This window comes from Scyliorhinus canicula, chromosome 9 (assembly GCF_902713615.1).
Source record: "Scyliorhinus canicula chromosome 9, sScyCan1.1, whole genome shotgun sequence".
Classification (NCBI taxonomy): Eukaryota; Metazoa; Chordata; class Chondrichthyes; order Carcharhiniformes; family Scyliorhinidae; genus Scyliorhinus; species Scyliorhinus canicula.
In genome coordinates, this window is record NC_052154.1 from 68,533,145 (window position 1) to 68,560,763 (window position 27,619).

The window sequence follows — 27,619 nt, forward strand, 5'->3', positions numbered from 1 at the left end:
ATAAAAAGACTGAATGGCAAAAAAAGCAGACAACCTGGGCGTGTCAAGTTGATCGATACAGAAATCAATGCTTTACAAGAACACAACAGCAATTTCATTGTTAATACTTCATTTCTTGCATGGGACTCCGAGGGTTAGAAGAGTGTTCCTGGAACGAGGCAGGGATAGGGGGGGGGCTGGCGTTGCCCAACCTCTGTGGGTACTATTGGGCTGCCAACGCAGTGATGGTGCGTAAGTGGGTAATGGACGAGGCGGGGGCAGCATGGAAGAGGATGGAGGCGGCGTCCTGTGTGGGCACGAGCTTGGAGGCGCTAGTAATGGCGTCGTTGCCGCTCCCTCCAACGAGGTATACCACGAGCCCGGTGGTGGCAGCTACCCTCAAAATTTGGGGGCAATGGAGACGGCACAGGGGAGAAATGGGGGGCTCGATGGAGGCCCCGATACGGGGGAACCATCAGTTTGTTCCAGGGAGCATTGATGGCAGATTTCTGGGCTGGCACAGGGCAGGGGTTAGGAGGTTGAGGGACCTGTTTGTGGAGGGGAGGTTCGCGAGCTTGGGGGAGTTAGAGGGGAAGTTTGTGCTCCCCCCGGGGAACATGTTTCGGTATATGCAGGTTAGGGCGTTTGGCAGGCGACAGATGGAGGGGTTCCCCTTGTTGCCCCCACGTGGAGTACGGGACAGGGTGCTCGCGGGGGTGTGGGTTGGAGGGAGGATTTCGGACATATACCGGGTAATGCAGGAGGTAGACGACGCCTCGGTGGAGGAACTGAAGGGTAAATGGGAAGAGGAGCTGGGTGGGGAGATTGAGGGGGGGACGTGGGCGGATGCCCTGGAGAGAGTGAATTCCTCCTCTTCCTGTGCGAGGCTTAGCCTCATACAGTTCAAGGTGCTGCATAGGGCCCACATGACTGGGTCGAGGATGAGTAGGTTTTTCGGGGGCGAGGACAGGTGTGCTAGGTGCTCGGGGAGCCCAGCGAACCACGCCCATATGTTTTGGGCGTGCCCAGCGTTGGGGGAGTTTTGGAAGGGGGTAGCAAGGACGGTGTCGAGGGTGGTGGGATCCAGGGTCGAGCCAGGCTGGAGACTCGCAATTTTTGGGGTGGCAGTGGAGCCGGGAGTGCAGGAGGCGATAGAGGCCGGTGATCTGGCCTTTGCGTCCCTAGTAGCCCAGCAGAGGATCTTGCTCCAGTGGAAGGATGCGAGGCCCCCAAGCGTGGAGTCCTGGATCAATGATATGGCGGGGTTCATTAAATTGGAGAGGGTGAAATTTACCCTGAGGGGATCAGTACAAGGATTTTTCAGGCGGTGGCAGCCTTTCCTGGACTTCCTGGCGGAACAGTAGGGAAATAGGCTGACAGCAACCGGGGGGGGGGGGGGGGGGGGTTATTGTTCTCGGGGTGTTACCGCGGTTGTGTGTTAATAGAGTTAAGATGTTTATATTTTGTTAAAATTTCAATAAAAATTATTTTTAAAAAAATACTTCATTTCTTTTGGATTTTCTGTTTAAATATTACTGACAGCAATAAATAGTAATTTGGTAGTACGGAACCTGAGCCCAATGCATCACACAAGCTTGCCATCCTCCCATTGATTCTGTCTACACCTCCAGCTGCCTCAGGAAGCAGACAGCATTGTCAGAGACCCCTCCCACCCAGGCTTTGCCCTCTTCCAGACCATTCCATCATGCAGAAGATACAGAAGTCTGAGGACCCGCCCATCCAGACATAGGAACAGCTTCTTCCCCACAGCTACTAGACTCCTCAACGACTCTCCCTTGGACCGATCTGTTCCCTGTAAGACACTATTCATCTTGCCCAATGCTGCTCTTGCTCATGTATTTGCTTTGTTTGGCCCTTATTCCACACTGTAACCAATTACTTATTTGTCAATGTACTTTGTTAATTATTCTTTTTGTCTACGGTGTACGTGCTTTGTATGTCCCCTTGGCCGCAGAAAAATACTTTTCATTGTACTTCAGTACATGTGACAATAAATCAATCAATCAATCTTGCAGGAAAAGGGCATTTTGTCCAAGCTTTTCATCTTGCACTCATCAGGACAATCACAAGAACACAATATCAGGGGAAACAACTAATTTATACCACATGAGAAGAGTGCACTGATTGGTTAGCAAGTGGACTCTGATTGGTAAAGGCTTTGCCCTTGAGAATGGCTGGCAAGTGGACTTTGATTGGTAAAGATGTTGCTATGGAGAATGCACCAGTTAATGGTGGCTGACAGTTAACTACCAAATATTGTTTGAAAATTTAAACTAGGTAGCTTGATTCCAATTGGTCAAGGCATTGCCTTGAGAAATGAACCAGCAAATGGCTATAACTGCTTGAGTATGATGTGTGGTGCAGGGCATAAAAACACATGGGGTGGGGGGTGGCAGATATATGGAGAAGCAGCATTATAAAACAATGCACTCTTGCTCCATTGCTCAGCTCCACAGTCAGAGCTTTCAAACAAGCATCAAGACGTAACATGGCTGGTGAGGAGAAATGCCCTCCCCGTCAGGTCCTTTCTGCAATCGTAGAGCCTCACCAGCTCTGCACACTGCCTTTTGAGATAGACACATCCCATGAAAGATTTTTTTTTAAAATTACATGGCTGTTCGGAAGTACGCTATGAAGGTGGGGAAGGTCTGTTTCTGTCTGTCATTCACATACCTCATAAAAGTAAATCAACCCTTTAAGCCTGTTACACTGCTCAATTAGATCATGATTTGCACCTTGAACTCCATTCAATTGCCTTGGTTGCATATTCCTTCATACTTTTTCCTAACAAAAGTCTATCAATAAGTTTTTTCATTGCATTTGTACACCAGTCAGCAGTGCTCTGATCATCTATGCAAATTAACCCACATGGTGTTTCAAGTCACACCACTGTTCTCCCCAACATATACCCTCCTACCACCCACAATCCTGATATTAAGCGATACAAGTCTGTGCCGCTGACCCATAATCACTGTCAAAGTGCGGCCTGCATTATAAAATGGTTTTTAAAAAGTACAGAATTCCCGTTGCCTGCCTGTACAGATGGTATCTGGTTTTAACAGCTGGACAGATAAACAAATGATGTAGTCAACATTGATTAAAGTGAGTCAGAGACAGAGATCTAAAGAACGTGTCGAATTAACATCTGTAGTTGTGGCTGGTTCTTACAATTCGTTGCTTTTATCCGAACTGGTTGCACAAGTTCAAAATGTTTGATAGGTCGCAGATTTTTGAGGTCTATCCGGTTTAATTAACCATAACCTTTTCTTAAAATTGGCAAGATATTTGTAAATTCCAGCAATTGGGATTTGGTTAGTAACTCACTCCTACATTTAGTTTAGGTTCCAAGTATTGCTTTGGGAGGATGTGAATGGTGTTTTCAGGTCTGCTCAGTGAGTACAATATTTATAATTAATTACTGGAATGGTATAAGTGAGACAGCAGCATTTGAGTTCAAGAGGGCTATTAAATCATTGCGAAGGAGTCAGGTACAGTGGGGAAAGGTCAGTCCTTGTTCATGCTGCACAACTTTCAAAATGTCAATTCCAATAGACTTTAAGCAATGGGAAAATTTAGGTCCTAAAAAAAAACAATAGGGTCAGAGATTCCTGCCATATCTTATTTTACGCATATTTTAATAGCCACTTTAAGTGTCACAGTGTTTAGCACTGCTATTTCACGCCGCCAGGAACCCGGGTTCAATTGCGGCCTTGGGCGGACTGCCTGTGTGGAGTTTGTACTTTCTCCCCATGCCTGCGTGGATTTCCTCTGGGTGTTCCGGTTTTCGCCCACAGTTCAAAAATGTACAGGTTAGGTGGATTGGCCCGGCTAAAATTGCCCCTTTGTGTCAAAAGGTATGTAGGTCATGTCAGGTTATGGGGATTGGGGGGGAGGGGGGACTAGGTAAGGTACTCTTTCAGAGAGTCAGTGCAGCTGTGATGGGCCAAATGGCCACCTTCTGCACTGTAGCAATTTTATGGTTCTAATTCTACTAAGTGTAGATTTAAGATAATCATAGAATTTACAGTGCAGAAGGAGGCCATTCAGCCCATCGAGTCTGCACTGGCTCTTGGAAAGAGCACCCTACCCAAGGTCAACAACTCCACCCTATCCCCATAACCCCATAACCCAGTAACCCCACCCAACACTAAGGGCAATTTTGGACTTGAAGGGCAATTTAGCATGGCCAATCCACCTGACCTGCACATCTTTAGACTGTGGGAGGAAACCAGAGCACCCGGAGGAAACCCACGCACACACGGGGAGGATGTGCAGACTCCGCACAGACAGTGACCCAAGCCGGAATCGAACCTGGGACCCTGGAGCTGTGAAGCGATTGTGCTATCCACAATGCTACCGTGCTGCCCAAATAATGAAATCCCCGACTCCTTTCTGCACTGTCACTTTCCTCATCAAGTCTGCCACATCACTTTTCTCATGTGACTCTCGTTAGCCATCCTTTTGGTCAAACTAGTGGAGTTCAGACACTGATCTCCTTGTCACTGCGGCTAAGATCCAATTATCATATTCCAAACAATTCAAAGGACATTCAGAACAGATCAGCATTCGAATTCTTGACACAGGTTCAATAATACCCTTGCACAGAAACCCATTTATGCCGTTAACATTGCTTTTCCCAATCACTACCCTCTCAGAGCAGTTATAAAACTCTTCCTACGAGCAACTATTTAAAGTTTGCTTTTACAGGCACGGCCCCTTTGTTTCCTCTGATCTTCACCTTCCTCAACCACAGCCTCAAATCCAGGTTTCTTACCATTCTGTGGTTAGGTGGGCTTAGATTGATTGCATTCTGTCATATGTATGCTGTAAATTAGTGGCATGGTTTGTTTTCGCCTTCTGTACTTTCTATATAAGTTTAGAAACTTTTTTTCAGCAAAGGCACTAAATTCAATTTGTTTTTTTGATCTCAGCGGGATCTCAGGACAAGGCAATGTTCAGTTCTACATCTCATCAGTCACAAAGCCCCAGAATCAAAAGTGAAGAACAGAAATTAGTACCATAAATAAACCACACACTTCAACATGTGAATTCGTATTAAAGATACATTTGATTTACTTTAAAGCATTCAAGTTGAAAGTCTTTTAAAAAATCATATAGTCAACAGCAAAAAAAAGCCACTGTCACATTTAAGTATATTTGCACATTTGGTTGCATATTTGCCTGCAAGTCACCACTAGTTTTGATTTTGTCCAATACACATGACTTTGATGTTGTGCCTTGAACAATTACACTGCTCGTTACTCTCCCTGACCCCATTAGAATAGCACTTACTTCTTTTATCATCTACAATGTTGACAGACTGGATCAGGAGAGCTGCGTTGTTCTCGGTGTATTCCACAAACACTATCAGGAGTTTCAGTGCAGTCTTCACCACCAAACGGTACTGGGATTGAGGAACAGAAGAGTAGGCTGTAAGTAAATGTCACGTTTGCCAGCTAACGAGAGAGAGAAAGTATTTCAGGCTGAATGCTCTGATCTCACCAGAAGATGTCACCGTAGAGTAGTGAGAGTTCACAGTTTGAATGAAGCCACTGCTCATTTGCCTTCAATTAAACTGTTCATTTGTAATGGACATTGTTTTTTCTCGTTTTAAAATGCACTTTCATGTGGGACAAATCTTGCAATTATGTGCAGCTTCATACAGATTGTTGTTCAAGTGGATTATGGTTTTTTCAGACAAAGATTTCTGCTTATTGACTTGCAATATTGCACGGACACGTTTATGCTAACAAATTTGAAAAAATTAATCTAATTTCGAAGATGAACAACAAAGCAATTCCCACATAGAATCATTGAATTTACAGTGCAGAAGGAAGCCATTTGGCCCATTGAGTCTGGACCGGCCCTCGGAAAGAGCACCCTACCTAGCCCTGCACCTCCATCCGATCCTCAAATCACAACCTAACCTTTTGGACACTAAGGGCAATTTATCATGGCCAATCCACCTAACCTGCACTTCTTTGGACAGTGGGAGGAAACGGGAGCACCCGGAGGAAACCCATGCAGACACGGTGAGAAAGTCCAAACTCCACACAGACAGTAACCCGAGGCCGGAATTGAACCTGGGAGCCTGAAGCTGTGAGGCAGCAGTGCTAACCACTGGGACACCGGGGTGGCATCAAGTTAAATACGTCAAATGATCAGTATTTTCTTCTCGGAGCGTGGTGGCTGGTATCAGGTCATCTAAATTCCTTGTATATAGATTTATGCTCCATAACGGTGACCTCCCTCCCACTTTCCCACCACCAGAATAAGGAAATAAGTCAGAATCACCCGATCACCCGCAGTACGAGGGGCAAGAATTGAAACCCCAGAAAAGAAGATTGCAGCAGGCAAGCCCCTTCACCTGTTTTGATTTGATTTATTACTGTCACATGTATTAGTATACAGTGAAAAGTACTGTTTCTTGCATGCTGTACAAGACAATGCATACCGTACATAGGGAAGGAAGGAGAGACTGCAGAATATAATGTTACAGTTATAGAAAGGTGTAGAGAAAAGATCAACTTCATTCGAGGTAGGTCCATTCAAAAGTCTGATTGCAGTAGGGAAGAAGCTGTTCTTGAGTCGGTTGGTACATGACCTCAAACTTTGGTATCTTTTTCCTGCATCCTTTCAACTGTGCCCCAGGAGCTTGACCGAATAAACTGTCTGCACCCTCCGACTCTCAGCAACTGCTGAGCCATCCTCATGCTACCCTGGCACCATTCCTTAGAAATGCCACCCAGTCAGAGTGCACATCGGAGTCTGATTGGTTAAGTCCACAGAAAAAAATTGGTTTTAATGGGTGAAACAGGCTTGCAGTTTGAAATAGAATTTGAATGTGAGATTGCGTGCCTCATACCCGGATTATTTTTTACTTTAACAGTGCATTTTTAAATTTAAAAAAATCAAAGTATTCAAAATAAATCCAGTTAAAACAATAAACCAAAAGGAAGAAGCTCGAGTTAACTCATCTAAATTGTTGAGATTTCTGGAAATCTGACAATATAGGATTAACGTTTCTTCTGTTTCCAGCCTCTGCTCTGGTGTGCTCTATGGACCTCTGCTGGCAGACTGGATGAACTGCACATTTCTAACGTTATGTTTGTTGATCGAGTGACAAATTACCACATCGACACATGATTAAAAACAGGGCTCTTTGTTGATAACTGCTGAAATAAATTGTAACTCAGCAATCTGGTGGTAGCTGCTTTGTAAATGGAATGGCTAGTCTCAAAAACTAATTGGCAAATTTAAATTCTGTGGCAAAACAAACAAAATTGGCCTGTGTGTTGTGGCAATATTCATTGTATCTCATTAATATATATTTTCCCATCTCTTATACAGATTGTCTTCCATTGATGCCAAAAGTTTTCTATTAATGCCAAACATTAAAAAAGAAATCCACAATCATTATTAGTGGCCCCTTCGTCGCATCACACGTCTATTGAGTTTAAAGCAGGTGCTTAAAAGTTAGCACCTTGTAAACATCTCTATAAAAGGACGCACATGTGCAAGTTAAGATGAAACGGCTGCTTCCTGTTCAGCTACAGGCCATTAAAAAAATCCGTCAGTTCAATGCAGCTCGAAATATTAGTGCGAGTCAATGGATTGTTGAGGTTCTGCGAAAGTGAAAGCAGCTGTCCTTTGATTCATTCCACTTGCGGTTTAACCGATACAACATGTTACACGTTGCCTGGGGAAATGGAGGTTACATTGGGCTCTAGTTTCCTGTAACATTGTTCTCATTACTTACATCTTACCTTGACTACACTGGGGAAAAAGGTACATCACTAGCATGTCGTTCTGAATTTCGCTTCATTAAATTGAAGCTAATCAGGCTATAAGTTGTGACGAGTATAAATGAGGCTATCATTTCAAGAATTAGAATAGATCGCAAAAGGTATTGCTCATGGCAAGTCAGTGAATGTACTCCTCATAACGATAGGATTTTAATGACAAGACTGTCAGGCTCCCTCTAAGAATTCTACATCTTTCCTGTAGTATGTTGAACACTCTGGAAGCAGCCTCGCCTCGAAAACGCAATGCAACTTTCAAATCACATGGAAATGAGTTCCGAAGAAGACATATTGGACTGGAGACATTAGCTCTGCCTACTGAGTTTCTCCAGCATGGGCCATGGAAGCTCAATCATTGAGCATGTTCAAGGCAGAAGTTGATAGATTTCTGGAGACTAATTACCTCAAGAGATAAGGAGACAGTGTTGGAAAGTGCCATTACTTTCATTTAAAACAGGGGTGGGCAAACTTTTCCGTGCAAGGGCCACATTCAGAAATTCACAATTTTAAAGGGCCGCATAGTATATTAAGTAAAATAATTAATATTTTAAATAGCCAAAATATAAGGTCTTTAAAGAAAAAAAGCACATTTATTTGAAAAACAAAGTAACTCAGTAAGTAACAGAACAATGTCAATGAGAATGATGCATCTGACTGCAGTCATTTACCGGTTTGTTGAAATCAGGTGTCAAGTTGCTTGTGCTGATCCTTAACACTGACAGAAGCACAGCCTAGCCAAGTCAACGATAAAACCGCGCGTAGTGGGGTGGATGAGTGGGGCTGCCTTATTAGTCGGTTTAGTTGGGTGTGCGACCAATAGGAGTCCAGGTTACAAACAATAAGCCTTATTATTGTTTGTAACCTGGACTCCTATTGGTCGCACACCCAACTAAACCGACCAATGATACAGCCCCACTCATCCACCCCATTATGCGCATTTTTATGCGGCCCGCCAATGAGGTGCCCGGAATCATAACCGGCATTTTTGAAAAGCCGCCGGGGAAAAGCCGCTGAAGTAAATGCACTTATTCAATAAGCGCATTTACTTCAGCGGCTTTTCCCCGGCGGCTTTTCAAAAATGCTGGTTATGATTCCGGGCACCTCATTGGCGGGCCGCATAAAAACCTTTGTCGGGCCGCATGCGGCCCGCGGGCCGTAGTTTGCCCACCCCTGATTTAAAATCACCTATGTTGACTTACATCATATCTTTAACAGGTGTGTTCAATTTTATTCACGGCCTAACATTTTGGACAACCAACCTACCAAACTTCCCAGGTCACTTTCCTGCTCAAGTTCCCCAAACACTTTGCCATTTAATAGCATTATCCACATTCTCACCCTTTTTGGTTATTCATACAACCTTCAAATCCTAAAGCAATTAAATCCTGTGGGGGGGGGGGGGGGGGGGGGGGGGGGGGGGGGAGAGAAATTCCCATTACCCATGGGAGCATGGATTGTCAGCAGGCAATTCGCCCATTGTGTGTATCGCAATCCAATCCCACACTCGCTCTGCTTCTATTCACATGCACTTTCCAGCTATGTTCCTTGGGAAATGCTTTGAATTAGGAACCTGGACTATTTTTTTTTCCATCTGTAGGCTTGACAACCAAGTTCAATTGCAATAGGTTGGAAGATAGGAACAGGATTAGGCTATGCAGCCCATCAGAAGGCACTTTCCAACACTGATTCTTTATCTCTTGAGGTCATTAGTCTCCAGACTCAAGTTCTGCCTGGAACATGCTCAATGATGGAGCTTCCACAGCCCTATGTCTGGGGTAGAGAATTCCAAAAATTCACTATCTTCCGAGTAAGGAAATTCCTCCCCATCTCAGTCTTCAATGGCCTATCCCTTACTCTGAGAAAATGTCCCTGGTTCTGGACTCATCAACTCTACATCCATCCTGTCATGCTCTACAAGAATTTTATATGTTTCAATAAGATCAGCTCGCATCCTTTGAAACTCGGGGGAATTCAGACCCAATTTCGTCAACCTCTCCTCATAAGACAATTCTGCTATTCCAGGGGTTTGTCTGGTAAACCTTTGTTACACTCTCTATGACTTCCCTAGATAAGGGAACCAAAACTGTCTACAATACTCTAGGTGAGATCTCACTAAGGCTCTATACACTCGCAGAAAGACATCTTTACCCCTGTACTCAAATCCCTACATGATGAAATTGCCTTCCTAATTGCTTGCTGCACCTGCATGCTCACGTTTAGTGACTCATAAACATAGTTCCTTTGGACATCACCACATTCCAATCTCTCCCCATTTAAGAAATATTCTATCATTCTGTTTTCTACCAAAGTGGATAACTTCACACTTATTCACATTATATCTGCCATGTTCTTGATAATTCACTTAGCTGTCCAAGTCTGCTGGAAGCCTCTTTGTCTCCTCCTCAGGACTTAACATTCCCACCTAGCAAATCTGTAAATATTACACTTCGTTACCACATCCAAGTCATTCATGCAGATTATAAACAGCTGTGACCCGAGCACTGATCCTTGCGGTACCGCACCAGTTAAAGCCTGCCATCCTGAGAATCAATCCTGCTTCTGCTTTGTGCCTGTTAACCAATTCTCAATCCAAGGGCTGTTTAGCTCACAGGGCTAATCGCTGGCTTTGAAAGCAGACCAAGGCAAGCCAGCAGCACGGTTCGATTCCCGTAACAGCCTCCCCGAACAGGCGCCGGAATGTGGCGACTAGGGGCTTTTCACAGTAACTTCATTTGAAGCCTACTCGTGACAATAAGTCATTTTTCATTTCATTCATAGTAGAATATTGCCCCCAATCATATGTGCGCTAATTTCGTTTACTAGCTTCCTGTGTGGACCTCATCAAAACCCTTCTGAAAATCCAAACACATCATAGCCACTGGTTCTCCTTTATCTATGCTACAAGTAACACCCTCCAAAAATTCCAACAGCCTCACCAAACATGATTTCCCTTTCATAAATCCATGTTGACTCAGCCAATTTTAGCATTACTTTTTAAAGTGCCCAGTTATCATACCCTTTACAATAGATTATAATAGACAATATCCCAGGGCAATCTGGAAAAGAGTTACCCAGTTCAGGATCTTCCCGTGAAATTCATACAAAAATAACCATCCTCATCATAACTTAGTATTCATCTACAGGAAACTTAACTCACCACGCTGCCAGTCAGAGTGTACAGCCACTGGACACTCTCATTATGACCAATGACGCCATTCATTCCATCCACAAACAGCATGATCTGGCTCAGAGCTGTAAATGTAATAAAAAAGACTGTTAAGTGTGTCCTTTTATAGGGCGACGGCGAGGACCCAGGGTCGATCACGGCCCTGGGTCATTGTCCATGTGGGGTTTGCATGTCTCCCCGTGTCTGCATAGGTCTCACCCGCACAACGCTAAGGTGTGCAGGGTAGGTGGATTGGCCACGCTAAATTGCCCCTTAATTGGAAAAGTGTCCTTTTATTTAACAAATACAGAAAGGGTGGTGACATGATTTGAGCAAGGGAGCGCTGTATTTCCGCGAGCTTGGCATACATATGTCCTGAGATTTGTTGGTCACTATTGAACAGAGATAAAATGCTTAAAACCTCATTGATTTGTGGCAGCTGGAAGGAGTTGGGATGGTGCTTTCTGATTAGTGCCGCTGTTGCTGTAGGGAGGCTTCCCGCCTTGACTGTGCAGTGTGTTCCGACGGATGACGGCTGATAGCAAAGATGTTGATCCATCCAAATATCTTGGATTGGCAGTACAGGCCATCAAAGCCCAAATTAAAGAGGTGTAAGGTGTTTTTATGGAGGCGTTGGAGGCACGCTAGGATGTTCTTGCAGAGAGAACACTGTCCTTGGAGCAAGGGAACTCATTTAATCCTGTCTCCAAGGCCTGGGATTGGGTTGGCCTTCTGACCCCAGGTCCAATGTTGTCTTGTTCCTGATGTCAGGCTGCAACCGGGGTTGTTGGCCGCGTGGGTTCGGGTGAGATAGTGTGATGGAAGCAATGAGCTTTCATGCTTTAATCGTTTGAATCCTTGGAAGGTCCTGAAGAGTGCTCAGTGTCTTTGAGCCTGCTTTATCCTGGATTTCTGCTTTCTTCTTTACCAGTGGAGAAGTTTTTAACCTGATAACGGTCCGCATACCAGTTGTTTATCCTGGACTTCCTAATAATTATGTTGTTGATGTTGCCATTTTATTTGCTTGCGGGGAAGTGAATAATTAGGGTATGATGTGCCACTTGTTAACCAGCTTATGTCATGCTAAGCTTTTGGGGGGGGAAAGAGTGCTGTACGGGTCCTTAAGGCAGAGGCCAAGAATGGGAGAGCCGCCATGGATGGTGATTGTGCAGATCACAAATTCATGGAGAAGGAAAGGACCTTATAGAATCATAGAATTTACAGTGCAGGAGAAGGTCATTTGGCCTATCGAGCCTCCCTTGGAAAGAACACCCCACTTAAGCCCGCGCCTACCACCCTATCCCATAACCCAGTAACCCCACCCAACCTTTTTGGACACTAAGGATAATTTTTCCTGGCCAACCCACCTAACCTGCACGTCTTTGGACTGTGGGAGGAAACTGGAGCACCCGGAGGAAACCCACGCAGACACGGGGAGAACGTGCAGACTCAGCACAGACAGTGACTCAAGCCAGAATGGAACCTGGAACCGTGAAGCAACTGTGCTAACCACTGTTCACCGTGTTGACCTTGCGATAGGCCAGGGAGAAGCGAGACTGTGAATGGGAGGGAAACTGTGTCCGAATATACCAAGAAATCGAGGCGGAGTGGTGAAGAGGCGCGCAGGATTCAAGGCAGTATTGTAGCGACAGAAGATTTGGTTTGGGGTTCTGTACCCGAAGAAGTTTGTGCGGGGTAATTGTTTAATGAGTCACTGGAGAAGTGGGAGCCGCAGGAGACACTGATGCAGGCATCAATTATTTCCGAAAAAGGGGAAAGATCCACTGGAGTGTGGGTCACATAGGCCCATTTTGTTGTTGAACACTGACGCGAAGGTGCTGGCTAAGTTGATAGCGGGAAGGATGGGGGTATGGGTGCCAGTGGTGGTGGCAGAGGACCAAACGGGTTTTGTAAAGGGCAGGCAGCTCTCCAGTAATATCAGGAGGCTGTTGAATGTGGTAATGACACTGTCGAGGGGGGTGGGGCAGGATGTTGTTGTCTCCATGGATTCAGAGAGGGCCTTTGATCGGGTGATGGAGGTATTTACTTGAGATCTTGGGTAGGTTTGGGTTTGGTTCAAAGTTCTCGGCTTGGGTGCGCTTGTTGTACACAGCTCCGGTGGCATTTGCAATCACGAATGGGACGAGCTCATGACATTTTGGGCTGCGCAGAGGTATGAGACAGACGTGTCCACTGTCGGCGTCGTTGTTTGCGCTAGCGATTGAGCCTTAACAATGGCTCCCAGGGGCTCAGTTGAGTAGTGGGAGATTGTCCGGAGGAGCAGGCAGCATCGGGTGTCACTGTTCGCAGACGATCTGTTGTTTGTGTCAGATCCGCTGGAGAGTATGGGTAGGACCATGGGAATACTGGAAAGGTTTGGGGCCTTCTCGGGGTATAAGTTGAGCGTTTGCAAGAGCGAGGTGTTCCGGTGAACACGGCGGGGCTGGGGGTCAACTTAGGGGTGCTAATATTTAAGGTGGCTAGGGAAGGGTTTAGGTATTTGGGGATCCAGGTGATGAACGAATGGGCTATGATGCACAAGTGGAATTTGACAACGTTGGTGGAGGAGATTAGGGGAGACTTCAAGAGATGGACCATACTGCACCTGACACTGGCAGATAGGGTGCAGGTCGTGAAACTGAATGAAATGAAATGCTACCAAGGCTCCTGTTTGATTGCCAGGCCCTCCCAATCTTTCTCCCGAAGGCCTTCTTTTAGAAATAGGAGACGGTGATCTGAGTTTGTAGGGAGGGTGCCGAGGGCCCTACTACAGAGACAGAGGCAGAGACAGAGGCAGAGGCAGAGGCAGAAAGAGGGGGTTGCCGCTCCTGAACCTGCTATATTATTCTTGAGTAGCAAACGTGGAGAAGGTGAGGGAGGAGCAGAGTGGGTTAGAATGGAGGAGGAGTCCTGTAGTGGATCCAGCTTGAGGACCATGGTGACGGCTCCACTGCCATTTGTTCTGGGGAAGTACAAAGAGATCCCGGTGGTACAGTTGATAGTCAAGGTGTGGAATCAGCTGAGGAGGCACTTTAAATTGGAGGGGATATCGGCGTTGATGCCACTGTGCGGGAACCATGGGCGCGATTCATCAATCGCGGGATTAAGTGTCTGCGCCGTTGTGAACGCAGCCGCGTTTCATGACAGCACGAAACGGGCGGGGGCAGTAAGGATTCTGGCCCCCAGAGGGGGCAGCACGGCACTGAGCTGTTCACGCTGCTCCAGCCTCCCTTCCCGGTGCCAAATTGCCGCCTGCCTATCCGCGCTGGCGCAGTTGGGCCGCGCCGGCCCCGACACAACATGGCGTGGGGGGTTCAGGGGCCGGCCGCGCAACAAAGTAGGCCGGGGGGGGGGGAGATTCAGGCCTGCTGACCCCATCGGAGGCTCCCCCCCTCCCCACCCTACAGGCCGTCCCCAACCCTTCGCGCAGAGTTCCCGTCGGCAGCGAACAGGGGTAAACGGCACCGGCGAGACTCTGCTTTTTCCGCGCGGCCGCTCGGCCCATCCGGGCCGGAGAATCGGCGGCCCTACGGCGTACAGTGGCCCGCGGCCAGCGCCGCGTCAAACGCGCCAGCGCAAATGGCGCCGATTCTCCGCACCTCAGAGAATTGCACGCCGGCGTCGGGGTGGCTTGGCGCGGTTGTGGCGATTCTCCGGCCCGGCGTGGGGCTTGGAGAATCGCGCCCCATAGGTTTGAACCAGGGGAGATGGATGGGATGTACGGGAGGTGGGTCTGGAGAGGGTGAGGGATTTGTATCTGGAAGGGCGGTTTGCGGGATTGAAAGAGCTGCAAAAGAGATTTCAGTTGCCGAGGGGGAATGAATTTAGGTATGTGCAGGTGCGGGACTTTGCAAGATAGGAGTGGAGGACGTATCCCAGGTTGCCGGGGTTTACTGTGCTGAAGCAATTGCTGCTCCAGGATTAGTCGGGAGAAGGTAGGATTGGAGATATATATGAGTGATTTGGGGAGCGGGGTGGAATGAGCTTGATTCAGTTCAAGATTGTGCACAAGGTGCATATGACTTGTGCAAAGGTGAGAGGGTTTTTTCATGGGGTGGCTGACAAGTGCAAAAAGTGTGGGCGGGCGCCAGCGAACCCCACGCACACGTTCTGGGGCTGTGAGAAGCTGGAGAGGTACTGGCAAGTGGTGTTTGGGACGTTGTCCAAAATTATAGGGGTGGAGGTCAGGTCGGACCCAATGGTGGCGATCCTTGGGGTATCGGAAATGCCGGAGCTGATGAAGGGGAAGGGGGCAGATGTTGTGGCCTTCGCCTCTCTTATTGCCCGGCGAAGAATCCTGTTAAATTGAAGGGTGGATATGTCGGCGGGAGTGGCGGCCTGGCAGGGGGATCTGTATGGCTTTCCACGGTTGGAAAAGATCAAATTTAAATTGAGGGGGTCAGAGGAGGGCTTTGCGGCATGGTGGGGGTTGTTCATGACGATGTCTGAGGAAAATTTCGTTGCGGTGAGGGAAGGGGGTAAAATGTGGAAAATTGTACGAACTATAACTTATTGAAGCGTTATTGTGTATGTTATTGTTCTTTTTTTATACATGATTGTCGTAAAATACATTTTTAAAGGAAGGATATTGATCCTTTAGGAAGGATAAAGAAAAGGGCAAAGGTGCTGTTATCAGGGATGAGTTCAGTACATTAGTGAAAGAGGATCTTACAAGATGTGGAATTAGTTTGGGTGATATTAGCAACAGGAAAGGGGCAAACATTGGTGGGAACTATTTATAAGCCACCATGTGTAATAATGGGCAACTTCAATTTACAAAAAGACGAAAAGACTGGTGGGTGAACCTAATTAGCACTAATGCTGTGGAGGATGAATTCCTGGAGTATGTACAAGATTGATTTCTGGTGCAGTGCATTGAAAAACCAATTAGGGATTCAGCTATTTTAGATTTGATATTAGGCGCTGAGAAAGGGCTAATTAATAACCTTGCTGTAAAGGAGACTTTAGGAAATAATGACCATAATATGATGGAATTTTACATTAAGTTTGAAAGTAATGGATATCCATCATATTATTTTGGAAACTAAGGTTTTAAGGTGTGAAACAAAAATGAACAAAAACTGGACAATCTCAGCAGGTCTGATAGCATCTGTGGAGAAAGAACAGAGCTAACCTTTTGAGTTTGGTTGACTCTTTGTCAAAGCTAGAGAGAATTGGAAATGGCATGAGATTTATACTGTTATTGGGGGGGGGGGGTGTGGAGCAGTGGGGCTAGATAGAGGGCCAGTGATGGGTGGATATTGACAAAAATGGCACGGACAAAAAGACAATGGGAACATAAATGGTGGTGCTAATGACTAAGAAGGATGCTAATGGTGGCACATTAAGAGATTAGAATGTGTTAACGGCAAAACAGAGGTAAAGCAGTGTGTCAAAGGACAACTTTGAAAAGGGAACTGATGAGTCTGGAGAGCGGAGACAATGGTGAGGAAAAATGGATCAATGGAAGAAATGAAAATAAATTCATAGAAATAAAAATGGGGTGAAAGTGGACGAGAGAGTGCACAGTCTGAAGTTGTTGAATTCAATGTTAAGTTTGGAAGGTCTAATTGGAAAATGAGGTGCTGTTTCTCCAGTTTGTGTTGGGCTTTACTGGGACATTCCAACAGGTCAAGAATGGACTTGTGGGCATTGGAGTAAGACGGTGCGTTGAAACGGTAAACAATAGCACAGTGGTTAGCACTTTTGCTTCACAGAGCCAGGGTCCCAGGTTCGATTCCTGGCTTGGGTCACTGTTTGTGTGGAGTCTGCACATTCTCCCCGTGTCTGCGTGGGCTTCCTCCAGGTGCTCCAGTTTCCTCCCACAAGTCCCGAAAGATGTGCTGTTAGGTAATTTGGACATTCTGAATTCTCCATCAGTGTACCCGAACAGACGTCGGAGTGTGGCGACTACGGGACTTTCACAGTGACTTCATTGCAGTGTTAATGTAAGCCAACTTGTGACAATAAAGATCATTTTTTAAAAAATAAATGGAAGGTCAGAGTCCTGCTTGCGGATGGACCGAAAGTGTTCTGCAAAGTGGTCGGTCAATCTGTGTTTAGTCACTCCAACGTAGAGTAGGTATGATGGTGTAAGAGACAAGCTGGCTAAGATGGATTGACAAAATACACAAAATTATTTGATGGTTGCCAGGCAATGGCTAGCATTTAAGGAAGTATTACATGGGTTCTGACAAAAATAGATTCCTCCAAGACACAAAAGCCAAACAGGAAAGGTGAATCGACCAAGACTAACAAAGTAAGTTAAAAATTGAATTAGATCAAAGGAAGTGGCTTATAAGGTTGCCAGAAAAAGTGGTTAGCCCCAAAATTGAGAGCAATTTAGAATATACGGAAATATGAAATTAGGAGCAGGAAGTTGGCCTCGAGTAGTCCTCGAGACTGCTCGCAATTCAGTAAGATCATGGCTCATCAGTTTGTAACTTCAACCCCACATTCTGCCTATAACCTTTCACCCCTTGTTGATCAGAAATCTATCAAGCTCCGCCTTTAAAATATTCAAAGACTATGACCACTGCCTTTTGAGGAAGAAATGTTCCAAAGACTCAAAGTCTTCTGAAAGAAAAAACATTTCTCCTCATCTGTCTTAAATGAACAACCCCTTACTTTTAAATAGCAATCCCTATTTCTAGATTCTCTGACAACATTCTCTTGGGGGGGCACGGTGGCACAGCGGTTAGCACTGCTGCCTCACTGTGCCAGGGACCCGGGTTCAATTGCAGCTTTGGTTGACTGTGTGGAGTTTGTACATTTTCCCAGTGTCTACGTAGGTTTCCTCGGGTGCTCCGGTTTCCTCCCACAGTCACAAAGATGTACAGGTTAGGTGGATTGGATTTGCTAAATTGCCCCTTAAGTGTCCAAATAGTTAGGTGGGATTACTGGGTTATGGGGATGGGCGGGGTGCTCTTTCAGGGGGTCTGTGCAGACTTGATGGGCCAAATTACCTCCTTCTGCAAATGTAGGTCCATTACAGATCGAGACCGGAGAAATTACAATGAAGATTATGAAAATGGCAGAGAAACTAACAGTTACTTTGTGTCTATCTCCACAGAGGAAGATACAGAAAATCTCGCAGAAATACCAGGGAACCAAGGGCTTTGTTCAAATAGGGAACTTAAAATAAATTAGTATCAATAAAGATGTAATGCTCAACAAATCAATTAGATTGAAAGTTGATAAATCCCCTGGACATGATGAGCTACATTCAAGAGTATTGATGGAAATGGCTATAGAGGCAGTGGATGCATTGGCAGTCATCTTACAAAATTCTATAGATTGTGTGAAGGTTCATGTGGGCTGGAAAACAGAAAATATAATCCCACTATTTAATAAGGGAGGGAGAGAGAATATGGAGAACTATAGACCTGTTAGTTTGACATCAGTAGTAGGGATAATGTTAGAATCTATTATGAAGGATGTGATAACTAGGCTAGAAAATAATTATATGATTGGGCAAGGTCAAAATGGATTTAGGAAGATGACTTCCAGTGGCATAATGTAAGGGGAAGACAAGCACGAGGTGGCTCCCGCAGGAGTACTGTACTTCTGGCCCCTTTTTTTGGTTCCACGGATTGTTTATTCTTCGGAAACCCATATAGTTATCCGAATAGAAGTCATTTATGACTGAAATGGCCAAAATAATCAGGGAAAAGAAAGCGGAGAGCAGAAACTCACCAACACAGTCTGAGGCCTCTCAGAACTCAACAGCAAGTAAATTTGCAGAGTTGGTTTCTGGTTCGGCATCCACTCCACTGATGGTCGAGGTTCTTTCTAATACCTTGGCGAAGGACTTTGAAAAGCACCGACAAATTGTGTTAGAAGACCTCAAAAATTCAATTGTGGAAACCTTGGCCCTGATTCGTGCGGCTCTGGGTAAAATTAAACAAGACCGTTGAGGTCCAGGGAACCACAATCAAAAATATGGAGATGGCCTTATCGGACCACAGTGATCGTACTACCATGCTGGAATCCGAACTGTCTTTGGTGACCGAAACAAATAGATCGTCGAGAGCCAAGATGAATGACCTAGAAAACAGATCCAGGTGGCAAAATATCCGGTTGTGGGGTTGCCAGAGGAGATGGAGGGCCCTATGCCCACAAATACTTCTCGGGCATGTTCTGCAAAATGGTGGGGGAGGGTGGATTCACATCCCTGCCAGATTTGGAATGAGCCCATCACTCATTTCAGCCAAAGCTTTGTCCTGAAGATACAGTGCGTGCGGTGATAGTGAGATTCCATAGCTTCAAGGAAAAGGAGATGGTTTTACGATGGGCAAGGGAATAATTCAATTTTAAGTGGGAAGGCCACTCCATCAGGTTTTATCAGGATATGGGTGTGGAGTTAGCAAAGAAAAGAGCCATGTTCACTGAGTCAAGGCTGCTCTGTATAAGAGTGGAGTCCGTTTTGGGTTGGTCTACCCAGCTTGCCTCAGAGTAACCTTTGAGGGAAAAGACTATTTCTTCGATGTACCAGGAGAAGTGGAGTCTTTTGTTAAAAGACACAAGTTGGGCACATTGTAATTGGTTTTAGCTTTGTCGATGTGCATGTTGTCTTCTAACATTGTTGGAGTTTCACGTTTGCTCTTGTTTTGTCTTGTTCGTGTTGGGGTTGAGTTCTTATAGATCTTGATTAGAATTGGGGTTTTACACCATGTGGGGTTCTGTTATTTGTATTAATATATAGCTTCCTTTCGGTACTCAACTTAAATGGGATTTTGTTTTTTTATTGTGTATATCTACTTTTTTCTTTCTCCATTTGGGAGTCTCCCTGCTAACTAAGGGATTAGCTAACAGGAGCGGTTTTGGAGGGTTAGCTGCAGCTCATTATAGTAGTTTTTCTTTAGATGACAAGCAGAGAGTTCTTGTTTGGGGTTTGTTAAATGTAGGCTTCAGTACAAGAGGGTACGTTTTTATTGGCCTAGCTCCTACTTGCATTTGTACTTGGGTATGGTCGCATTCAATGGCAATTGTGTTGGGGAGAGGGGGTTGGAGATAGTTTGCTGATGGTGTCTGTTGATTTTCCTTTGTCCCGTTTTTTGACTTGGTTTGGTGGCCATCTTGGGTGGATCTTTAATTATAGTCGCCAGGGATATGGCGACTATAATTAATAAAAGGGTTTCATTTTCCACCTCCAAGATTATAGCCAACCCCAACGGTTGATATGTTATTGCCTGTGGCTCCCTGGTGAACACCTTGGTTAACATTTACACCGGAACTGGGACGATGCGCATTTTATTAATTCCCTGTTGGCCTCCTTTCCCAATTTAAACTTGCATCAACTCATGTTAGGTGGGGATCGGAATTGTCTTGGACCCTAGATTGAATTGTTCCAAGCCTAAAACTCTATCGGGACGACCGGGGGGGGGGGGGGGGGGGGGGGGGTGCAGATCCTTGTTCCACCCTAGAAATTAGACACACCATTATTAGCGGATAAAAGGTTTTGTGAGCGTATGTCCACTGCCATAGAGGACTATATAACATTTTACAAACTCGATTCAATCTCATCTTCCATGTTGAGGAAGGCTCTTAAGGTGGCCCTCAGAGGGGATATTATCTCCTACAGAGTGTATTTGTTGAGGACAACGAGTTTGGAGCAGAGGCTGGTGGACTCCGTTCTTGAGGGGCATCACCAGTTCTCGCTTGATCCTATTCAGAAGTTACAGGCAAGTCCGGAAAAAACTGCAAACTCAGTTCGAACATTGGTCGACTAGCAGGGCGGTAAGTCAGTTATAACGCTCAACGGGCACTTTTTATGGGTACAGGGAGAAGGCTAGTCACCTTTTGGCTCATCAGCTTCAATGGTAGGGGGCCTTCCAGGGGATCAGACAGATACTCAGTTTGAGCGGCAACCTCATTTCCACCCCGCCTTGGTTAATGTAGCTTTTGAATCTTTTTACTGCAATCTTTATAGATCAGAGCCTCCTACGGATGGGACCAGGCATATCTGACTTTCTGGGCGGCTTACCCATCTCAACGGTTGAGGTGGATAGGAACAGTGAGTTTGAACCCCCGTTACACCACGGCACGGTAGCACAGTGGTTAGCACTGTTGCTTGACAGCGCTAGGGTCCAAGGTTCGATTCCCAGCTTGGGTCACTGTCTATGCGGAGTCTGCATGTTCTCCCCATGTTTGTGTGGATTGCCTCTGGGAGCTCCAGTTTCCTCCCACAAGTCCCAAAAGACGTGCTGTTAAGTATTGTGGACATTCTGAATTCTCCACAAATCTATTTCTTAGATTTGTCTGTTGTGTAAAGCCCCCACTGCCAGTTTTCTTACGAACAGATTAAACTCTGACTATTTCCCTTTGAATAGGGGCCCCGAGGCAGGTCTGTCCACTGTCCCCACTCCTGTTTGCTCTGGCAATAGGGTCATTCACTATAGCACTGAGGTCCTCTGGTAAGTGGAGGGGGATTAGATGGGGAGATGTGGAGCATTGAGTGTCCCTTGATGTGGATGACCTACTTCTTTATATTACAGATCCAGACCCTTCCATACACGGCATAATGAAGTTGCTCAACACCTTTGGCTCCTTTTCTAGGTACAAGTTGAACTGAGGCAAGCATGGGTGTTTCCCCGTCAACCCCACTGGGAGGCGAGCCCAACTGGGGATGTTACCTTTTCGCCTTGCGAAGACAAGCTTCTGCTATCTGGTGGCCCATAATGGGACCTCACTTCGTAAGTTGAATTACACCAGCCTGATTAACAATGTCAAAGCAAGGGCAGCACGGTTGCACAATGGCTAGCATTGCTGCCTCATGGTGCCGTGGTACCAGGTTCGATCCCGGCTCTGGGTCACTGCCTGTGTGGTGTTTGCACATCCTCCCCGTGTTTGTGTGGTTTTCGCTCCCACAACCCAAAGATGTGGAGGGCAGGTCGATAAACTGCTTCTTAATTGGAAAAAATGAATTGGGTACTCTAAATTTATTTTAAAAAACAATGTCAAAGCAGATTTGCAGAGGTGGAATGGCCTTGCCTTATCCTTGGCAGGTCGGGTTCAGATGATTAAAATGGATGTCCACCCGAGGTTTTTATTGTTCTTTCTCCCCAAATCCTTTTATCTCAAGGTCACCAAACTGATATCCTCTTTTATTTGGGCAGAAAAGACTCCTAGAATCTATAGTGTTCTGCTCCAAAGGAACAGACAGTGGGGGGGGGGGGGGGGGGGGGGGGATGGGCCCTCCCCAATTTATTGTTTTCTTACTGCGCAGCTAACATTCAAAAAATATTGTCAAAAAAAGCTCGTTCCTGCACTACATCTACTCATCTTGCATAAGTACTGCACCGTTGCCTTTGTCCTCTGTTAGATTTTCCTCAAACCCAGTGGTAGTCTTCTCCCTGGATTTGAAAACAGTTTGGGCAGCATTTCAAGCTCCTCTCCCTCTCCCTAATTGCAATAACCACCTCTCCCTTCTTTCTGGTTTGGACTCGACATTTAAATCTTGGGAGGCGAAAGGTGTTGAGCTGTTTTGGGACCTGTTTGTGGAGGGAAGGTTTTGCCAGTTTTGGGGAGTTATGAAATTCCAGCTGCCCAATTCCAGTCTTTTTCGGTATTTCCAAGTTCGCAATTTTTCATGTAAACTTTGTCTTCCTTTCCTTTGATGCCACCCTCTTCCCTGAGGAAGAAGATTCTGTCTCTGGCTAGAACTGATGGGGGTCTGGTGCAGATATATATGGTCATATCCTTTCAATGGATTATGCTCCGTTGAGTGGTGAGAGGGCGAAATGGGAGGGTTAATTGTGATCCATTCTTAAATGGTGAGGTGTGGAATGAAGCCCTTCATAGGGTCAACTTCACGTCTTCATACCTGTACGAGAGGTAAATAGCTTTTGCACTATGTTTATGGTTTCATGTATATTGTTTATTTTGTTGTTGTTACTATACCAAAAATACCTCAATAAAATGTTTATTAAAATAAAAAATACTTCACGACTTCATGTGCTCAGCTGAGCCTGATTCAATTTAAGGCATTGCATAGGATGCACTTGACTAGGGAAAGGAGGAACGGGTTCTTCCTTGCTGTTGAGGATAGGTACGAGTGCTGTTCTCTTGGGCCGGCTAACCATACTCATATGTTCTAGTCTTGCCCCAAACATTATTTTTAAAATTTAGAGTACCCAATTATATATTTTTTCAATTAAGGGGCAATTTAGCGTGGCCAATCCACCTAAATATCTTTGGATTGTGGGGGTGAGACCCACGCAGACACGGGGAGAATGTGCAAACCCCACACGAACAGTGACACAGGGCCGGGATCGAACTGGGGTCCTCAGCGCAATGAGGCAGCAGTGCTAACCACTGCCCTACCGTGCCACCCAATACTGCCCGAAACTGAAAGGTTACTGGGCTTCATTCTTGAACACCGTGTCAGAGATAATCCATTTGGTCTGGATCAGTGTCCACGGGTGGCCATATTTGGGGTGTCAGATTCACCAGTGATACAGTCTGGGGTAGGGGTGGATGTCCTTGTCTTTGCCTCGCTGGTAGATCAGAGGCAAATATTGCTTGGTTGGAGCTCTCCCGCTCTGCCCAATGCCTCTGCTTGGCTGGGTGACTTATGTCATTTCTGCATTTGGAGACAGTCAAATTCACCATTACAAATTCATCATCATTAAGGCGGCAACCATTTATTTAGTTTTTAAAGAGTTAGTCACCATCAGTTGTTCAAGGGTTTAGGTTAGTTTTGGTATTGATCAGGTGCTGTGTGTTGTTCTCCTTATTTTTTATTGTGATGTTTTGCCTTTTTTTCTTTCTCTGTTTGATTGTTCTGGTTTACAGCGACTATTATGAAAAATATTTTAATTAGCATATTTCTTTTTAAAGGATTTATGAAAAGGAAATTATATTTGACAAACCTGTAACCTAGATAAAGGAGAACTAGTGGATGTGGTGTATTTGGATTTTGGGAAGGCTTTTGATGAAGTCCCACACAGAAGTTAGTAATCAAAATTAGATCACATGGTATTGGCGGTAATGTACTGGTATGGATTGAGAATTGATCAACAGATAGAAAGCAGGAGTGGGAACAAACAGGTCCCTCTCAGGTTGGCAAGCTGTAACTAGTGGCGTACTGCAAGGATCAATGGTGGGGGCACAGCTGTTCACAAACTGTATGAATGATTTGGATGTGGGTGCCAAACATAATGTTTCCAAATTTGCTGATGGCACAACCCAGGTGGGAATGCAAATTGTGTGGAGGGTGCAAAGAAGTTTCAAGAGATTTAGACGGGCTAAGTGAATGGACAAGAACATGGCAAATTGAATATAAAGTGAATAAGTGTGAAATGATCCACTTTGGTAGAAAAAAAGTGGAGTATAATATAATAATTATTTTTATTGTCACAAATAGGCTTACATTAACACTGCAGTGAAGTTACTGTGAAAAGCCCCTAGTCGCCACATTCCGGCGCCTGTTCGGGTACACTGAGAGAGAATTCCGAATGTCCAAATTGCCTAACAGTATGTCTTTCGGGATTTGGGGTGGAAACCGGAGCACCCGGAGGCAACCCACGCAGACACAGGGAGAACGTGCAGACTCCGTACAGACAGTCCCAAGCCGGGAATCGAATCTGGGACCCTGGCGCTGTGAAGCAACATTGCTAACCACTGTGCTACCGAGCCGGTGAGAGATTGGGAAGTGTTGAACCTGGGTGGCCTTGTATCATGAGTCACTAAAAGCTAGCATGCAGGCGCAGCAAGAAATTAGGAAGGCAAATGGTACAGGAAAATATAAAACCTGGATAAACTGAGCAGTTCTGGCAGCATCAGTGCAGATAAACAGAGTAAAATTTTCAGATCCAAATGATCCTTTGACAGAACTGAAAAAAGGTAGAAATGTAAGGAATATATAGTTGGAAAGGGTGGAGGAGGTGGGGCAAAATAGAAGTCCGGGGATAGGTCGGGGCAAAGGATATATGGACAAAGTTGTCATGGACATAAGACAAAGTGGAGTGTTGGTCACAAATGGTATGATGCCCTTCATCGCAAAGGGTTTAAGTACAGAAGTAAAGATGTCTTTCTGCAGTTGTATATAGCCTTGGTGAGACCACACTAGAGTACTGTGTATAGTTTTGGTCTCCTTATCTAAGGAAGGGTATACTTTGCATGGAGGGAGTACAATGGAGGTTCACCAGATCAATCCCTGTAATAGCAGGATTGTCTTGTGAGGAGAGGTTGAGAAACTAGGCCTGTTTATTCTACAAAGTTTTGCAGGATGAGAGGTGATCTCACTGAGACTTACAAAATTATTACATTGCGTGACTGGATAGGTGTAGATGGGATGCGTTGCATGGTTGATCAGCCTAGAACCAGAGGGAACAGTCTCAGAATAAGGGACCATTTAAGACTGAGATGAGAAGACATTTCTTCACTAAGAGGATGGTGAATCTTTGGAATTCTCTATCCCAGAGGGCTGTGGATGCTCAAACACTGAACATGTGCAAGATAGAAATTGATAGACCTCTGGATACTACTGGCATCAAGGGATATGGGAATAGTGCAGCAAAGTGGCATTGGGGTAGATGATCAGCCATGATCAAATTGAAGGTGGAGCAGGCTCGATGGACCCAAAGACCTACTCCTGCCTGCAATGTTCCGTTGGAGCAGTGTTCACCATGAGTCAGTTTTGAGCCGATTACTCTTTGCAATTGTTGTTAATGACCAGACTCAGGTGTAGGGGGCAGCATTATAAAGATCATGAAAAACTTAGGGCGCGATTCTCCGCAAATGCGGCGAGTCGTAAAGGCTGCCATGAAACTGGCCGTGTTTCACGGCAGCCTCCGCGCCCCCTCCCGGGACCCGATTCTCCCCCCCGGGCATGAAGCACGGCATCGCGGGCTTAGCGACTGTCGCTAAGCCCGCGCGCCAAGCGTCACGGCGGCTGACGCGCACGATGACGTCACCTGCGCATGCGCGGATGACGTCACCTGCGCATGCGCGGATGACGTCACCTGCGCATGCGCGGATGACGTCATCGCGCATATGCGTCAAACCCGCGCATGCGCGGGCCGTCATGCCCCTCAGCCGCCCCATGGACTGATCCTGCGGGGCGGCGGAGGAACAAATGAACAAATAATGCGCGGGTATCGGACCCGCTGCCCGCGATCGGTGGGCACCGTGGTGCGGCCGTGCCAATCATGGTTGTCCGGGACGGCACTTTGCGGCCATTTTCACGAACGGTGAGAGCAGGTGTGTTTGCGTTCGTGAAAACGACCGTAAAGGCCTGGGAACTCGGCCCATCGGCCAGGGGAGAATCGCTGTTCGCCGCAAAAAACGGCAAGCAGCGATTCGTGTCGTGGGGCGTCCGTGGGGGTGGGGGGGGGGGGGAGAATAGCAGGAGGTCGGGAAAAATGTCGGGAAGGCCCTCCTGCTATTCTCCGACCCATCGTGGGCAGCGGAGAATCGCGCCCTTAGTCAACTAGTAGTTAATGGTGAGGGTAGTTAAAGGTTTCAGGATAATATTGACAGGGTAATGAAATGAGCAGAAGCGCAGAAGATGGAATTCAATATGGAAAAGTGTGAAGTGATGACCAGCATGCGCGTTTGCCATCCCAGGCCAGTTTCCCAAATGTGGGATGGGGGCAACCTGCCCCTAATTAGCGGAAGGCCAAAAGAGCTAGTTAAGGGCCTATTGTCAGAAGATTTGGAGGCTACCTGGAATTTTCTAATTGGCTTTCAGGCCCGTGGAGGTGTCGGGGACAAGGCCAGCTGCCTGGAGGTGGGCCCTGATAGACCTATCGGACTGCCAGCACTCCAGGCAGATTTTAATGTGCCCCATGCTTATCTTGTCACAGCTGTGGTCACAGGCTGGCCTGAAGAGGGACACGGTGATGGCCCTGCTGAATCCATTTTTAGATTTAAAGCTTAAGAGGTCACCTAAAAATAAAAACTCCCTCTCTTTCTTGCCTGAGCTGGAGGGTCTCCAACTGGCCCTCCAGCTTCGAGAGCCTACTCTCTCTCTGATCACCATCTGGCCACTTGCACCATTGGCCAATTTGAGGAAAATCACTGCCAGGTGACCATTTCCCACACAATGAGGCTCATGACCACCATTTAACCTGGACATCAGGGTAACAAACCAAACAGGAAAATCCTGCCCCATAAATCATTTTGAAGAGAGTTGGACAAATACTTGAGCATTAGGAACTTGCTAAATTGCAGACAGAAAGCAGAGATGTGAAATTAAAAGAGCGATCTACCGGCCATGCTGCGCCCAAGAAGCAGCGCGCCGCAATGTAACGTGGCCGGTAACTGGCAGGAGACCCCGCTCCCAGGATCTAACCAGCTCACCACGCCCCGTGAGATCTATTGCGAACTGGCGAGATATCGCAATGTGAAGCCCGCCCTTTGTGGGCGGGATCACTTTTTGGCAAATCGGCTTATTAGAGCAACACAGCTAGTCTCACTCTAATATGCGGTTCCCTGAGGTAACGAAGGCGTTGGGATCTATCCCCTTAGTCATGGAGATCTCGGGTGAGCACCGTTCAGTGCTGGTCTCCATAAACTGAACCAGACGGAATGGCACTGGTGGGGGTCTCCCAAGGAATTGGAGGTGTCCAGGTGCATGCCCTCTGGTCAGTGTGGTACCCTGGAACTGCTGGAACCCTGGGAACCTTGGCACTGCCAGCCTAGCACC

General features: G+C 46.2%; 1 protein-coding gene across 4 annotated transcripts in view; it reads right to left on the minus strand.

The window, feature by feature from the left end:
* The window catches only part of fhod1 (formin homology 2 domain containing 1), a 483,544-nt gene that overhangs the window by 196,677 nt on the left and 259,248 nt on the right, over window positions 1-27,619 (minus strand). For all 4 annotated transcript variants that reach the window (XM_038806848.1, XM_038806847.1, XM_038806846.1 and 1 more), the window contains exons 6-7: window positions 10,960-11,054; window positions 5,293-5,404 (exon numbers count right to left, since the gene is read on the minus strand). In XM_038806848.1, coding sequence (XP_038662776.1) covers window positions 5,293-5,404; window positions 10,960-11,054 — 207 coding nt within the window. The remainder of the gene's footprint in view (window positions 1-5,292; window positions 5,405-10,959; window positions 11,055-27,619) is intronic.